Below are 17,636 nucleotides of genomic sequence, written 5' to 3' on the forward strand. Positions count from 1 at the left end.
AAAGAGAAATGACACAGAGACACAAACACACTACACATATTGGCTGTGAAATACACTAGATATGTCATTTTGAAACCGAACTGTAGCTATGCAGCATTTCAAGAAGCATTAAAAAACTAAAAAGCATAAGAGCTTCATGTAACTTCATCACAATGTATACAAAATGATTAAATACAGGTTATGTTCTTTGACATTTTTTATAGTTTAATGATCTATTTACCATCAATTTAAAAAAAAATTGCCAGGCTTAATCCTGATTTAACCTCACCCTTAATTATTAAAAATAGTTAAGCACTTACCATAATGTGATTGAAATGCCTGTGGTTTTACGACCTGATTACAGTGGTTACACATCACCAAATAGAAATCATCATGAGCCGGGCAAAGACCAAATATTGGCATATCTAAAAACAAAAAGACAAAATGGCATCTCTCAGCTGCTGACAATTATAGAAAAACAGTTTAATTACAGAGCCATGACACTAGCGTTGAATCAAAATTTTAGAGACATTTGTATCAAATTTGAAAATGAGGAAAAAAGAGCATATAATGCAATAGATAATTTTGTGCTGGAGTATTACAAAAGCAAAAATCTTCCTATAAAGATAAACGTAAAATGAGTGATTACTTGTAGAAAACATCTATTAGAAAACTGATTTAGGACTGATTATTTTATACCAGATGCAATAACGCAATAAAAAATGACTGTCTTCAATTGAGACAAACACAACATAAGAGAGAATGTTTTATGTATTCTGAAAAGGGCTTTGGATTTTATTCCAATGTCATTAAATGAATTCAAAAGTGAACTTCATTTGCTATTTAATTTTTTTAAACCATTTTAAACACAGTCATTCACTGGGCAGAATTACATGCCTAATGGTTTTATTTGTTTAACAGTGCATTATAGTCCAGCCATCTGCTGCCAGAGGTCCATGGAACAGCTACACAGGAGACAGAACCAGAGATAAGAGTATGTCAGAGCATGTGTGGATTGTGGAGATAACACACATACTTGGAGACTTTTACAAATAAAATTGGTTTTTACAATTTTACTATGAAGAATACAGTTTGTTAAGAATATATTTAATGGTTATAACTGCATTCAGAGACTACTGGAGCAATAAATGCAGCATTCCCCACAAAACCTAAAGGTATATTACATTTATATAACTAAAAATGTTATTCAGTCATTAAAATACAAAAAACCAGAAACTGCAAACATAATATGTGGCTAAGGATCTGTAACACTATTTAATGGTTAAAAGTTGACATAAGCAAACTTATTTTCTTATAAAAACCCTCAAGTAATAGATTTATCTTAATAGAAACTTAGAAAATAAGTTAAACTTGTTTACTCTTGTGCTAGGACTGACCTCAGAGGTTTTTTTTACACCTAATTTGCCTATGTATACTTGTAGCAACATCCACTGCTTTGTTCATTAATAGAACAGCAATTATGAAATAAATGGAGTGTATTGCACATTAAGTGTGCCATAATTCAAGGCAATTGCTCACAGAACAACACCATCAGCCCTGTCCACTTTGTTTCTCACAGAGAACATATCCACACCAAAACTACTTCCAGAATAAGTATGTGCCTTCATCATCACAAAATTAAATACTTTTATTTAAAAGACATAAGGTCTATCCCACATTTTCCACACATCTTACTAGTGCTACATCAAAATTAAGCATGACACCTGCAATAACAGCCCCAGCTGGATTTTGCAGTTGGATGCAAATGCAATGACCAAAGACATCTAATTTGACCGAGATCACAGCTACCCTCACTTAAATCACAGACACCTTTTCACAACTGAGGTTACATCAAATAAACAAATAATCTTGTTTGCACTTTAAGTAGCAATTCTTGCTTATTTATTTATATTTATTGAAAAAAGCATGAAAACCTGTGACACACCCAACTACTGTAAGCCAGGCAAAATTAGTAAATATATGCTGAGGGGGAAAAAAAATCAGATAGGATAATAAGCTTCTATTTTTCAATATCTACTTTATGTGATGTAATATTAAGCTATGTAAGAAAACAAGTATAAGCTTAAGTGTAATTACTAATATTTCATGCAGGAGTATTCTCTTTGGGTATACCTGTGTATCAGAGTTTATACACACATGCAAATACTCCAGGGTCACTTTCACCCGAGTACAAATGCACGGAGATGAATGGGACAGTAACAGCAGGCACTGCCTGATATTTGCATTGTTATCAGCCCACAGAGAGGCTGCTCCTGTGTGCTGCCAGGTAAATCCACACCCTGGAACCTGTTCCCATAGCTGTACCTTTCAGACTGTGCTGCATTCTCAGACTTTACTCCAGCTTTACTGAATGCAGGGGGAATCGTTAACAGGAGAGAAGGACTGCAAGATAAAGCACTCCTTCACACCAGTCAGAGACACCACATCCACGTACCATCACTCCAGGAAACCTTCTATGAATATTTGCTGGCAATACAGAACTGCAATTTTAAATGGCAACTGAGACAAATTGACAGAAATTGATGTAAACCAAAGTGTTTCCCTAGTTCAGTTTGAGGATCCCAAGAAATTGGAATAATTTACAAAGATCCTTTACACTGTGAAACACCTTCAGTTTTAAAATCTTAGCTCCAAGTGACAGAAAGAATGCCAGGAAATACACAGACTCACAAAGGACCACTCTAAGAGTAAAACCACTTGACACAGAGAAAAGAATTTGCTGCACACACAAAATCACAACCTGATTTCAAAGGAAGTCACGCACAAGACTCCAGCCAGATCACACAAATCAGTGTGAAAGATCTTGTACCCTACGGTGGTCTCCTACAGCGCTGATAACAGAACAACATCTCAACATAACCAGTGAGGGAGTAGAAAAGGTTAGAGACCTAAATGCAATTTAACAATGGCTTTGAAACTGTAAGGAGTTTGACCCAACCAAGATCATTTAAGGCAACTGGAAGAGACCCGAGTCCACACTTCCCAATGCAGGAGCCTCATTTTCAGGCAGGTAAGCTCTCACATCTTTAATGTGCCTCATGTCATCAGTTGAGCAGGGCAAGAGCAGGTTTCAGGGAAATCTTACTTCTCTGTGTTCCAACAGGACAAACACCTATGTGGCACTGTTAGGGAGTGACAAATTAGACCATGAAAATTTTAGAGAACAACATACAGAACAGTTTAACAAAACTTACTATGTAAGTATATAGCAGGAGTAGGTGATGGATGCCCAACTTTTCTGTCCCCTGACAACCATTTATGAAAGTTCACATATATCGTGTGGTTGGTATTCTAACATCTAATACCTTATACCTGTTCCACTTCATGACATGCACATTCTCTATTTAGAAGTCTAATGAAGTTTCTAGTATTTCACCAGTGTCATCTCAATGCACTGTTACTCTGGGTTTGAAAATAACTTTTTGAAATACTTCGCTATGTAAAGTCTGTGCCTCTCAAGGAAGAGCCTGGCAACTGTGATACATGTGTTCCTCTTTCAAAGCTGGGTTCATTTAACTCTCTCCAGCTGGGAATATTTTTCAAGGTCAAACTAAAAATTTAAATCAAGACCTCAAACTTTTCATGTATTTTTTCATAAATACAATACTCATTGTATCAACATACAGATACTATTATAAGTGCTGTTAGCTACATTAATTCTATTAACACCAGAAAGAGAAAGAACTTTATTTACCTCCATAATAGGAAGCCTCTGGACACTGATCTCCAGAATTCACTTCTCTTTTCAAATGTAACTGGGGTTTTAAAAATACAGTTTTAAATGATGCATTACTGCACTCTTTACCACAACCAGAACAAGCCGATGCCATACACAATTCTGAGATAACTGCATCAGTTGCTGACCATGTAATAAGGAAAATGTTTCTTACTTGGAAAAGGTCAATGTAGCATCATTTTCTAACAAAAAAAAAGGAAAAGCAATAATGGATAATTTGGCATACTGTACATCAGTAAAATGGAGCTCAGCATGCCTCATCTGGAAAGTTTTCTTACACTGATCTGCCATCTCTTCTTCTCTGAAACACATTGTGCAAACACACAAATGATTGAATAATTTCTTAGTATTTCCAGCATTCTCTTTCAGAACAGCTACACTGAAGAAACTCATGCTCATTAAAACTAACTGTGCCTGCACACTCTCAATCCCTCAATTCTATTACTTAATATCACACATAACAGGACACATAAAACAGGCTAACACTACCTCAGAGAACAGGCCAGCAGCTTGCATTTATTTACCTACTAGATTTCAGTGACTACCACAGCTATGTATTTTAATTGGATTTTTATTTTTTAACTCTCCAAATGTATAAAATTTTCTACAAATTCTGCTTTATCTTTTCAGATTAGGACCACTGCACAGTCCATCTATCCTAGTGTCTAATATAACATCCCTTCTAGAAATGAAATTAAATTTCAACAAAAAAAAAAAGTGAGGTTAACATCTTCTCCAGGACAGCAACTGCTGGAAGGAAAGAGTAAAGGCAGCTTGTGTGCAGAGACCAGAACACCACTTTCCTATTTGCCAGAAGTCTGCTTATTGCAATTCAAAGGAGGAGGAGACTAAAAACTGAATCAGTGGAAGAGAAAGCAAAACTAGCAAGAGGTGAAAAGGCAAAAAGCTGCCAAGGTTATGACAAAAGAATAGAAAATTTGATCCAAAAAAGCAAAAGGAGTATGTAAAAGTTCCACAAAATATTTTAAAGCCAGAACATTGCTAATGCTTGTTCTCCCCTCTCAGCATAAACATCTGCTTATTAAGATTAGTTTTTAAAGTCCAAGCCTGATTTACAAGAAAGATGTACATTCTACTCAGCACTAAGTGCAATTTGACAATGGACATTGTAGGCTGATGCCCGATGTGAACAGTAAAATGTTTTGGCTCCAAAGATTCCAGAGAACAGCATAACATGTCTTTACCACTACACCAACCTGGTTATACTCGCAGAAAAATTTTAATCCCTATAGTTAATATTAGTGCTCGCAATGCCCTAACATTATTAAATTTATACTGACAGCCTAGATATAACTCCCTATTATCTTTATAACCTCCCAAACACAGAATTTGTTTCTAATGGAGTCTCATCCAAATCCACCTTAAGTAAATGTGCCAACTTTTATCAAATTACTAGGTTTTACATTAAGACCTCAAAGAATTGTTTCAAGTACTATATAAGGAAATTGTAAATAGATCTCATTATTTTGAAATGTTGCCAAAATCTGGATTGTTTGAACTATTTACTTCACAGAACAAGCAAGTTTAAATTATGTCCACCAACAGCTATCTTGAATACACTTGCTCTCTACTAGCTGGGTTTTGTCTTCTCATTAGAAGGTAATTAGTCTTGATCATATTAAGGTAAAAAAAATGCAAGTACACCTCGTTTTAACTTAACTGGTAGATCCCTTTCTGTACAGGCACACTTGTAGCAGAACTTCTATTTAAGATAACACAACTCTCCACTAACATCTGAAAAATTTTTGAAAAGGAGAGAAAACACCACAGTTGTAGCTGACACCTTGAAGGAAAAGAAATTTTGTGGTAACTCCGATAATTTGCTTGTAACACATGTCTTGGGTACTGTCAGATCCTGATAAAGTAATAAAAATATTTATATTGTTTTACCCTTTATGGCTGTAGTGAACATGTAATTTAGTATGTGAAAGCAGACAAAAGCTCCCAAATCACTATTTTGAAGAGCTTGTGATCTGAGGAAGGGGCACAAGGAGGGAGAAGGAAGGCAACTAACCAGCACTGAGGACCACATGAAACAGACTGTATCAAAACCAGGCAAATTTCAGACAGAAAGCTCAGCTCTGTTACCACCAGACTTGGAGTCAGCCCAAAAAACTAACCTGCCAAGAAATCTGCACAGCAGGTAAGCAATAGATTTGCTGCTGAATCTATTGCTGACGTTAAGTGTCAATACCAAGTATTCTCCAGGCAGAAGAAGAACCTTGGCTGCAAACTGAGGCAGCTACAAACAGCACTGCAATGTATCTTAACTAACTTGGTTATCTTAAGTAAAGCTCCTATCTATTTAAAGTAATATAGGCCCTTATTTTAACTGATATGAATGTCTTATTAAAAAAATTAAGTGATCCAAGTTAACTCCTCAAAACTTCCCTTTTATACACAGGGAATTTTCTGCAACTAAACCATTATTTTCTAAACAATATCTTCCAAACTATTTTGGAGAAACACTCAAGTGCTTATCATTCATGAACAGATGTGTTTTTGTATACTTATCAATGCTGACGTAAAATTAAACTACTGCACTTTTTTTACTGTGTACCATGCAAGATGATAACAAAAGAAGAATATTTCTAAACAGATACTGTGAACAAAATAACTAAAACTATATAGAAATTAGAGTGCTCTGGTTTACACAAGTTTTGAACTAAAGTAAGAGATTCTAGCAAAACATACATACTTGAGGGTTTTCTGCAAAATTTCAAGTAATGAACACTTAGGTATTAATAGAACACAAGTATTTTATGAACCATATGTGCAGGCCTAACCAATTTGTGCCTGCAGAGAACATACATATAATCAAATGAACAAAATATAAAATGATCAAATCTACACCCAGAAACACTGTTTTAAAAAAATCTCTCCCATAAGGTTTATGCTCGTGTTGCCTCAGATACAAAACAGCCTTTTAATACAAAATAAAACAAACCAAACGCACGTTCCCATATCTGAGCTGTTTCATTTATGTTCAGAGGGAAGCATTGCTGAAGTATTTTCTTCACAGTCATCCATCATTAAAATTCCTTGCCAACTCCACTCTGTACATTAAATAACTTACATTTCCTGCACATATAGCTTTGGAAGTCCAAGCTATATGTTCTACTTGAGGGAACATTTGAAAGGCAGAGCTCTCCTTGAGTTCTGAGCACAACTGCATGAACTTTGTTTCACTGAGTAGTTGATGACTGATCAGCTGAAGGAAGGAACAGCTGAAGACTTGATAAACTGTTATTTGACTGTGTTTTCCACTTCAGCAAATACAGCAATTACCCAGCATTTTATTGAATACCCAAACCCCAGAGTTTTGGCTCAGAAAAATGACTTTCAGTTCAAGACCAAAAAACCCCACAATCTGGTTTAACTAGGCACAGGAGCTACATTAAAAAATTTGATCACTGTCATAAATCTCTAGTAGTGTTAGAACAATTGATTCATGTCTAAAAGGGGAATCCTCTCTGTTTGGGGTCCTTTCAAAACTCAGGACAGGCTGTCTTTACAAAGCTACAGCTCTCCAGATTTTACTTTGCTTTTCCCAAATTCAGATTGCCCTTCTGAAGGGGCAAAGGATGACCCACCTCTTTTCCATAGGTCCAGCTGTGTTGCATTCCCAAAATCCCATCCCCTGGAGCTTCAGGTCCAGCAGAAAGGTTTGCTGCAGGCAGCAACACTCCTCTGTGCACACACAGGTGGCAAATCCAAACAGCCATCCTTGTGCAAGGCTACAGGCACAGCAGTTCCCCCAGAGCCCTTCCTCTCTCTTTCTGCCAGGATGCAGAATGAAACACTAAATTTTAGTTCTCTAAAATTTAACAGTTCTGGGAAACGTCTGTGTCTTTTACGCAAGGATAAAAACTGAGCAGCAGATACCAAAGAGAAGTATGTCATGCACACGTGCACCTGCAGCCTACTGCACAGCTGGGAGTTCTAATTTTAGGCTCCCAAGATTTCAATGTTCCTGTAATTATATATAAAGCATATTAAAGCAGACATCTAAGTATTTAGTTAAATTCTTTGTATATGAATTCATCTACACACAATTAATTTCTTTGAAAATCTAACTCAAAACACATGTCAAATTCTTCAAATTATTAAACAGGTTTTCTAAGTTTATTGTACAGAATAAGAAATAATTTCAGTGAAGAAGCTTACAGAAGATTGTCTGTAGAAAGACTGATGAGTAAATTTCTCAATGAAACACAAATAGCATATTTTAATCTGCTGAAAAGCTTTATAAGTCTCCCTACTCACATTGTATCCTGTTACATCAATTTTTCATCAGCAATTTGAATGAAGTCAGTCATCTGCAAAAACCATTCCCATTTACTTTTTAATGAGTTTTCAGACCTAAAGATATTTTTAATTTCTCCAACCAATTTGTATATTACACAAATGTTGAACACATAATTTGTCATGTAAGGTATCTTCATTCAAAGTCATGCACTATTTTTAGTTGGCATGATCTCATAGTGCCACTGCTGTATTTTGGGAAAGCCTAAAAACTATTATTTATGTTTTTCTGTACAAAAAAAAAAAAACAAAAACAAAAAAACACCCACAGAACAAAACCAATCCCAATTCTAAAATAGCTTAGGGAATCCTCAAAAATGAATTGAGTTTTGCAATTATGACACAAAAATGAAACTGAGTTCAGGGAATAAAAACCCTATAATTTGCACAGTAAAATTAAAATCTGGACTAAGCTAATATGAAAGTGTACACAGAAATACCTCGATTATTATGCAGGAAACCTACCATGATGGGAGAGAAAAGTTCTGGATAAGCCACTAGTCAAACACAGCCTCAATTAAACTGAAATAAATCGCCCATAGAATATTCTAAAATGTATCTTAAGTCACAGCCTGAAGCACACTACAATTATGAATTGTTCTAACATCAACAGGTTCGGTATTTTTCTCCTGTTTCACACACAGCACTCCGTGTACTCTGCAGCAGCTGTACTTCTGGAGTAGGAAAAAGGAAGTTTGTTTTATTTAAACCTAAACTCACAGTTTACATAAAACTGTTCGCCGCAGCAGAAGTATTTTGATACGACGTGACTGCAAACGGTGAACACGTTCCAGGCTTTTCAGCCTCTCCCATCTCCCACCTAGACATGCTTTTAAGGGAAAATAAACCTGGCATATGTGTGGCATTTTTGCCACTTTCCTGTGTGACTGTCCACATCCAGCCATGTGACTGGGTGCTGGCTGCAACTCAGTAACTGACAGAAGTGACATTTTATATTTTGTTCATTGACAGAGCACAGCAGTAACAGCCACCTCTATTTACACATTTTCTTACCTGTGGAGGAACACAATGTGCCCATGACTACATCTTTTGTGACAGGAGAACACCCAAAATTTAGCAATAATAAAGTGCACCTTTTTCCCTGCTACCTGGGACGTGCACAGTGCTCACCTTTCCACCTTTTCCCTCTCTTCCCTGCTGGCTACAGCCCCAGCTCTCATGTGACAGCAGCATGGTGTTAATTCCTTAACAAGATGTGCAAAGACAGCACATCTTTGTGCAAAGAACACTCTGGCCACTTTTCATATCATGCACCTGATACCTGAGGGAGCAAATCAGCATATTCAAAAAATAAAAAAATAAAACAAGAAAAGCAAGGAAAACAATACACAGGACCTGTCAACTGAATTGTATATCAATATTTTCTTTTCTTGGGCAAGCCAGCTACCTAAAACCACCCCACCCCTGCCACTCCCATTCTCCATGCACTGGAACATCCACCTCAAAAATATGAGTGTTTCAATCATGCCTCATATAGCCATAAGGAAACTGATGCCTGTTGATTTTCACATACCAGCTTGCACTTCCTCACTCCTCTCAATTTGGCAGGCACTATTAGTTTTTCCAATAAAATTTACTTCCTTTGCTTTGCAGATTTACTGGGACTTGACTTGATACAATAAAAATAATTAATGTAAGTTGCACGGCAACAGGCATATAAATGTACTATAGCACAAAAATCCAGCAGCACTGTGATAATTATTAAGATCAGAAGATAAAATGTAAAAGTGTTTTTGTTGTTAAAGGGCAGTAAAAGGGCTAACCTACTTGTTATGTATTTGAACACACATGTAGTCACACAAAATATTTGAACTTAGGTATTGCATACCTTTAGACAAAGAAATATGACTATTTCAATTCTCTAGCTGAGGAACTGGTAAACCCCAAGTCTTTACTTCTTACAGCTGATACATTCCAGTACACACAGAGCTACTGTCATCAGAGATTTCCTTCCAAGGGACCCACCTGTTCAGAAGGGTTAGGCTTTAAACTTGTGCTAGCTGCCCTCTGACGCACAGTTATATGAATTAAATAGGTAAGCAGGGACGAAAACTCAGGCAACCGAATCACAGAATAAGGTTAGTAATTTCATGCTGGTTATTTGTGATATAACACACAGTTCAGCCTAAAAAAATCTTTGTGGAAGTGAATTTTTTTTTATTGTTATGGAATTTTAAATTGTTCTAAAGAAGAAATTGAGGTTTTGCCTTTGAATGTCACCTCCTTTTTAGAATAAACCCATCGCTATCCTTATTCCAAGATGTATTTCTTCACTGTTAGGAGAGATTCACCTTATTTTTGGAGCCTGCCCTCACAAAACCTCCCAAAATTCCATCTCCAAACATTACACATAAAATACATGATATGTGTGTTACAGAGAAAAAAAAAAAAAGACTTTGAAAACATCGGGTGAACAAATCTGCATCAGGTGTTATTCTTCCATACCTGGCAATAGCTCTCCACTACTGAAATCACCAATTCCACTCTTCAACAGAAACAGGCAAGGAAGGACTGCAGATTTTAGTATTATTAAATTAAAATGTATTAAAGAATTAAGATCATTTAGATCACATTATACATGCAGAAGATCTGAAAGGACTGAACTGTTTTAAAGTAGTTTTTCTGCTCTTTCATGGTCTGGGCCTCTTTAACATAACCAGAACACCAGCCCACTTGTGATGTACACAGAAGGTAACACCTGCAGCAGAACACAATAAAAGGAAAGGAGAAAAGAATTTGCTCAGTCTACTTAATGTTTTGATTTGGTTGGTTTGGTCCAACTCACATTTTTGACAGATACTTCTAAGACTGCTTCCCTCCTCTGGTGTCTCTGCAGATAACAGTACTCATCACACTTGGGAAGAGGGTATTGGATACATATGAAAGGACCAAAACACACAATGGGAGGTGAAAAAAAGAACTCTTCTCCCTTTCTCAGGGTATCTAGGGAGCAAAATGCTCTACTCTTAGGAAAAACTACTGAAATAGGCAACAGCATTAATTTTTAGACATCTCATGTCAAAAAGGACATAAAACCAATAAACCTGATTATATAAGCAGCATGACAACGTCATCCTTATGCAGATACAAGATTAGACATATTCAGAGCACAACTGTGCAATGAGAACCAGGCAAGTGGTGTCCTGCTCCCCCAGGAAACCCCCAGACCTCAAGTGGTGGTCCTGATGCATTGTGTTACAAGATGAAGCCTGTTTGCAAAGGGGAAATCACAGAAGACATATGGGGTCAGTATTAAGGAACAGGCACAACAAAAAACATGGGTTGGTATTTCAAAAACACACAGAAAAGGACACTTCAGAGCACCAGTTAACTGCCCCTGGATGACTCAGGATGAAAACAGTAAGATTAAATAGACAACAGAAAGCTGAAAAGTAAACAGGATCCTCTGATATTTTAACAAATTTGTAGAGTTTACCACCCTCCAGTATACTGAAAACAAATAGAACATCCACCTTCCTAAAGCAGATAAAAGATAACTACTGCAAACATATCCAGGATAACAAAACCACGGTTTACAACAGAAGCAGATCCTCTGCCAGGCACAGCAGTTGTACACACATGACTTTCAGGACCTCGGCTGGGGTCTTCAGCTCAAACTCACTGGGAGACTTAGGCAATCTCTACTGGTGCCTATCCAGGGTAGGCAGGAAGCCAAAGCTGCTGCTGCCAAACTTGTTGATCCAGTCCTCCCAGTGCTGGCCCACAATGCACTGCTTTGGGTTTGGAAATTGCTCAAAAGCTTTTGCTTCCAGCAACAGTGTGGAACACGTGGGGAAAAATGCCAGAAGGAGTCCAAGAAAGAGTACTGCCAGGCCACCATAACAGCAGGGACACCCCAAACCCTCCCGTGAGTCAGTGACATCACCCGAGGCACTGCGATGACAGTCGACGCCACGCTTCCTGCAAGACCTCAGTCATCAAGTGCAGGAAAAGTCTTGGAGGGATTAAATTATAAATAAAACTGCTGATGCTGCACCTTACCATCATGTCTTCCTATTTCATCATGAAGAGCACCATCTACCCAGGCTGTGATTTTTGCCCTTTCCTGGGAGGGGCCTTTCTTCACATTGTTGTGGTTATCCATGATAATTTTGGATGGTGTCAGCAGGAGGACAGAGAATTGCACTGTTGCACAGAGAACCCCTTTTGCAACCCAAGCAGTTGTAAACAAGCATCAGATGAGACATGTTGACAGCACACTGAAGATTTTACTCCTGCGCTCTACTCTGAGTATAAAAATAGTATTCTTATCTCCAAGACTATCAAGCTAACACTTCATATCATTAAATTCAGGCCATAAAAACAAGAAAAGAAACTTACAAATTTTATTCCATCAAATGACACAGTGGTCTGTGCCCCTACATTTCAGGGCATAAGGTGGGAGTCAGGCAGAACCAAAAGGAAACTTCCCAAACAAGGGCTGATGCATTTAGGACTTCTCCAAACACCCCATGGAAACAGTGGTGCTGAAAACAGCCAGGCACATCAGCTGGCTGTTAAAGCAGGTTCTACAGATGACATATCACACAAGGAGAGAGCTCTGTCCAGCCTAGATATAAACCACAATCAAACTGTATCAGGTACAGTTCAGACATTGATATTTCCCCTAAAATCTCACAACACAACTGGTAGAAAAAGTCTTCCCTCAATCACTTGGCAACAAAAAGTCCCAACCTTGTATTTAGGACAAGAATTATAAGTACATATTACACTGCCTTTGGTAGGAAACACAGATACATTGAATCTGTCTCAAAACTTTTCCTCTATAAATTACAAACTACAATGTGGAACACAAGCTCCTTAACAAGCACGATTTCTAGACAGCTGATTTGAGTAACACAACTTCACAGAACTGAAAAACAAATTTGCTTTTGGGAATTCATCTTTAAGCACTTTGATGAAGTAAATGCTGCCTATCAGCAAATTAATTTAGGCCTTTCCTCTCAAATACTTTTATTTAGTACCAGGGAGAGCAGGATGACTGCCATCTCTCTTAGCCGAGCAGAAGAGACACATTCTATGCTTCAAAAAACAAATTATCTGTGTTGGTTTTGCACAGCCTGGTTTTTGGTAGCAGATGTGCCACAGAGGTGACTTGTGTGAGAAGCTGCTGGCAGCTTCCACCATGTCCAGCAGGGCCAGTCCCTGATGGCTCTGAAGATGGACATGCTGCTGGCCAAAACTGGGCCAGTTACAGAGGCTGGTAACAGATTTAAGAAGAAAATCAAAACAAAGTGGGACGCAGTTTTTTTCCTAGCCAGAGAAGAGGAGGAGGTGAGAAGATGTGAGGGAAACAACATGGAGACACCACAGTCAGTGGAGAAGGAGCGGGAGGAGGTGCTCCAGGTGCCAGAGCTGAGATTCCTCTGCAGGCTGTGGTGAGACCAGGGTGGAGCAGCTGAGCCCCTGCAGCCCCTGGGGATCCACAGGGACACAGAGATCCACCCACAGCCCCTGGGGATCCACGGGGGATGCAGAGATCCACCCACAGCCCCTGGGGATCCATGGGGGATGCAGAGATCCATCCCCAGCCCCTGGGGATCCACAGGGATGCAGAGATCCATCCCCAGCCCCTGGGGGATGCAGAGATCCATCCCCAGCCCCTGGGGATCCATGGGGGATGCAGAGATCCATCCCCAGCCCCTGGGGATCCACAGGGATGCAGAGATCCACCCACAGCCCCTGGGGATCCACAGGGATGCAGAGATCCACCCACAGCCCCTGGGGGATGCAGAGATCCATCCCCAGCCCCTGGGGATCCATGGGGGATGCAGAGATCCATCCCCAGCCCCTGGGGATCCATGGGGGATGCAGAGATCCATCCCCAGCCCATGTGGGAGTTGCCTGTGCTGGAGCAGGTGGATGCCTGGAGGAGGCCGAGATCCAGTGGGAGACTCCATGGAGAGGGGGCCCTGCTCCCAGGCTGGAGCAGCCTGGCCTCGGAGGACTGCACCCCGTGGAAGACTGACCCACACTGCAGCAGTTTTGGGAGGACTGTGTGCCTGTGGGGGAATTCACGTTGCAGCAGGTGGGAGTGGGCCCACGCTGGAGAAGTTCACAGAGAACTGTCTCCATGGGAGGGACCCCACGGCCTCACAGGGGAAGGACTCCTCTCCCAGAGCAGCAGAAGGAAACCTCAGCAATGAACTGACCAAAACTCCCATGCCCTATCCCCATGTGCTGTTGAGGGAATGGCTGGGGGAAGAAAAGGTGTTTTAAGGGCTCATTTTACTTCTCATTGTCCTCCTGTGACTTCGTTAGTAATAAATTCACTTTGTAACTTTAAGTTGAGCCTGTTGTGCCCTTAGAGTGTTTTCCCCTGGTCCTTGTCTTAACTCATGAAGCCTTCATTAAATTTTTCTCTCCTCTGCCCAGCTGTGACAGGGGAGGGTGAGTGAGCAATTGTCATTGGTGCCTGGCATTTGGCCAGTGTCAAACTACGACAATATAATCCCAAAATTATATTTGTTATAAACCAAAGCCTAGCAAAGCCTTCCAGTTGTCAGAGGCAAGTTAAACTCCTTTAATATACTTCTGGAGTCATTCTAATTGAACAGGAATGAAATAGATGATTTTAACATTTCCTGGGAAAAGTAGAGAAATTCTTCGGAAAATGTATTATTTTGAAAAGTGCTTTCCAAATTATTTTACATGGCTGTCTCAATAATCTAACACCCACACTGTCTGGCTATTGGGAACACTTTCTATTCCTTTGACATATCCATCAAAAATACTGCCAGTTAACCCAAATCTTTGCAGCATTTGAGGCTTCTGGATATTCCACACAACTATAGATTTCTTCTGAAGGGATAAAAAGAGTATTTGGTATGGAATACATTTAAGTATACTGTATAAATGATCCTTTTTTCTCCTTTTGGAATCATTTGCAACAGCCCTCCAGTAAAAGATAAAGATAAATGATGCTGTAAGTCTTGTTCAGCAAAGTAACACAAATTCAAATGGTATCTTCTCCTGTTCACAAAGTTACTGGGAACCACCTCAAGAACATTAGAAAAACTTCCAATTCCTATTACCTGTCCTCCTGACATAACTAATTATGAAAAAGGAATTTTTAAAAAGAATACTAACTAATAATAATAACAACAACTAGTTCTTACTTGTTTTCACTATACACCACTTAAAACTGGTCCTAATTTACACCTCGGTTATGACATGACATCTTTAACGCTCAAAGATAATCAAGACATAAGATCTATTATGCTATACAGTCTTGTACGCAGACATGGAAAAATCAGATCAGGTTCACTCTCAAAAGATACATAATCAAGCACAATCCAATGGAGTCTAGATGAAGGTTCTCCTTTAAGCAGTCATCACCTTGCTTTGGAAACAACTTTACAGTTAGAATACAACTATTACTTCACAAGTGTTTCACTCAGCAGAGACAGGAGCTGTTTAATCCAGCATTACTAGGAGAGAAAGAAAAAGATTGTAGAACCACACCCTAGGTGTAAACTGATACAGATTTTCCTCTGTAGTTTTGCCTGAAACAATAGCCAGAGGGTGTAATTTAGGGTATATACACCTTGACAAAGGCAGGGCTGCAATATCTAGGGACTGACAATTAAATGTTTGCATAGTGAAGTACCTTTGGTGACTGTCTGTGAGGTTGCACTGAACACAGCTGTCTCCCCTCTTACCCACTGAGCCCCACAACCTGGTCCTACATTCTCCTTCCAATCACAAGAAAAACCCTGCTGACTTCAGTGGCTCACAACAAGACCTCATATCCCCAGGTAACCATCAGAACTCCCATCCTCCTACACACACCATCTACTACACCACTTAGGCAGTCAACAGACTGAAAGTTAAATTTATGAATGGTAAATTACAACAGAATTTGATGTCCATGGAAAGCAAACATCCAATTTACTGTGTATTCATCATAGGACTTGATTTTCAAGTTTAACTCATTAAAGCCTCCACACTTCATTTTAAGGCAAGCTGCTATAGGACTTCCAGGCAACTGTATCAGTGAGAAAGCATCCAACCAACTTGCTCGCAAAGAAAACAATGAGAGCTCAATTTCAGAATCAAAGCAATATGGACTTAACCTCAAAATTGCTCCCTACAGGATTTTAGTCCTTCAGCTCTTTTGTACATATTTTTTCAGTGCCAGCTGAGAAAGCTGTATTTTCTGTTGCATTACAGACAGTTGATGAAGATTCAAGTCCTGCTTAGCAACAGAAGGAAGAGCAGATCAAGAACACTGTATGTTTTCTGCCTATTATAATCCCCTTAGCAGAAAAACAAGGCATAACCAATTATCCCTTTCCCCTTACATTATCAATGAAGTTTATCCATGGGCTATGCCAAAGCTATCAGAAGTGGAGATCAGGGTGGGAGTGAGCTTGTAAATAAACCATCTTTCTCATCTGGAACACATGTTACCACAAACCAGCTTATTCCACAGGGCTGATGGGCACATGCACACACAAGTAATTTGACTATTTCTAATCTACCTGAGCCAATAACCCAGAATATTTGCCATTTCCAAATCTAGCAATCATGACTCCAAGCAATGTGAGAGCAGCTGTGTGCGCAGTTTACTTTGATGAAGTCACATCCTGTCATAACCTGTAGTATCTGGGCTTACCACGAGTGTCTGACTTGCCACAAGAATCAGTGTGAGAGCCACCAGCACCAGTCCTGGCTCACAGCTGCACAGAGCCTGCACAAGCAGGGAAAGATTTTCACTGAGCAAAGCCTCCTAGCAGTGAGAACACAGATTAAAATAAATTTATTGCCTTCTGTGACAACTGCTTTTATAATCATGCTACTCTGCTACATTAGACTTTGAATTCCCTTTGTCAGATTTTAACACTTGCTGCTAAAAAACTTCAAGTATAAGTACAAAGCTCTATTCATCTCTATGCTGTCACCTACATTGTAAGAATGCCTAGGAAATAACATTGAATATTATACATATGGGGAACTTATACAGCAGTGGATTATTTCATTCATTACACAGGAAGAGAAACAATATTCAAGCATCCTAGAGATTTAGAATAGTTAATTACAAGTCAAATATTACAATGGTTTGTGAAAGATGAAATCTTTTTTGTCTTGTAAGAGACAAGAGATGACACCTATCCCCAGACAACCTTCAGCAGCTCCAGCCACAGGCTGGGCATAGCCAGGAGAGCTGTAAGAACTGAAGACATTCATTTTTATATATCTGCTGCAATGGAAATACCTTTTCAAAATAGTTACCTTAGAGAGAGTAATCTGCATCCTCTTAACCCAATTTATTTAAAAGTATCCTTCACTAAGCCTTTTTGTCTTTCCTGCTCTACTTAGATGACAAAGTTACCACCTTGTATGAAAGTCACATTTCTACATATTTATTGCATTGTTCTTTTCTCACTGAGTTTTTGTTATTAAATATAGCACAGAAACACCACAAAAACCAATCTTTAAGTATTATCACGACATCACCTCTTCTGCACAGGGATAACCTAGCTAATCATACATACCACTTAAGAAGGATTAGATAACAGTGAATTCCTGA

The 17,636-nt window shown here is 38.9% G+C and overlaps 1 protein-coding gene across 5 annotated transcripts in view; it reads right to left on the reverse strand.

The window, feature by feature from the left end:
- ATXN7 (ataxin 7) overlaps positions 1 to 17,636 on the reverse strand; it is an 86,052-nt gene that overhangs the window by 36,121 nt on the left and 32,295 nt on the right. For 3 of the 5 annotated variants that reach the window (XM_032750749.3, XM_030283405.4, XM_030283404.4), the window contains one exon: positions 300 to 404. The exons of 1 other annotated variant lie outside the window; for it this stretch is intronic. In XM_032750749.3, the coding sequence (XP_032606640.2) occupies positions 300 to 404 (105 nt within the window). Of the gene's footprint in view, positions 1 to 299; positions 405 to 7,350; positions 7,537 to 17,636 lie in introns of those variants that run through there. One more of the 5 variants, XM_030283406.4, reaches the window with a different exon arrangement.

The sequence above is a fragment of the Taeniopygia guttata genome, chromosome 12 (assembly GCF_048771995.1).
Source record: "Taeniopygia guttata chromosome 12, bTaeGut7.mat, whole genome shotgun sequence".
NCBI classification, from domain to species: domain Eukaryota; kingdom Metazoa; phylum Chordata; class Aves; order Passeriformes; family Estrildidae; genus Taeniopygia; species Taeniopygia guttata.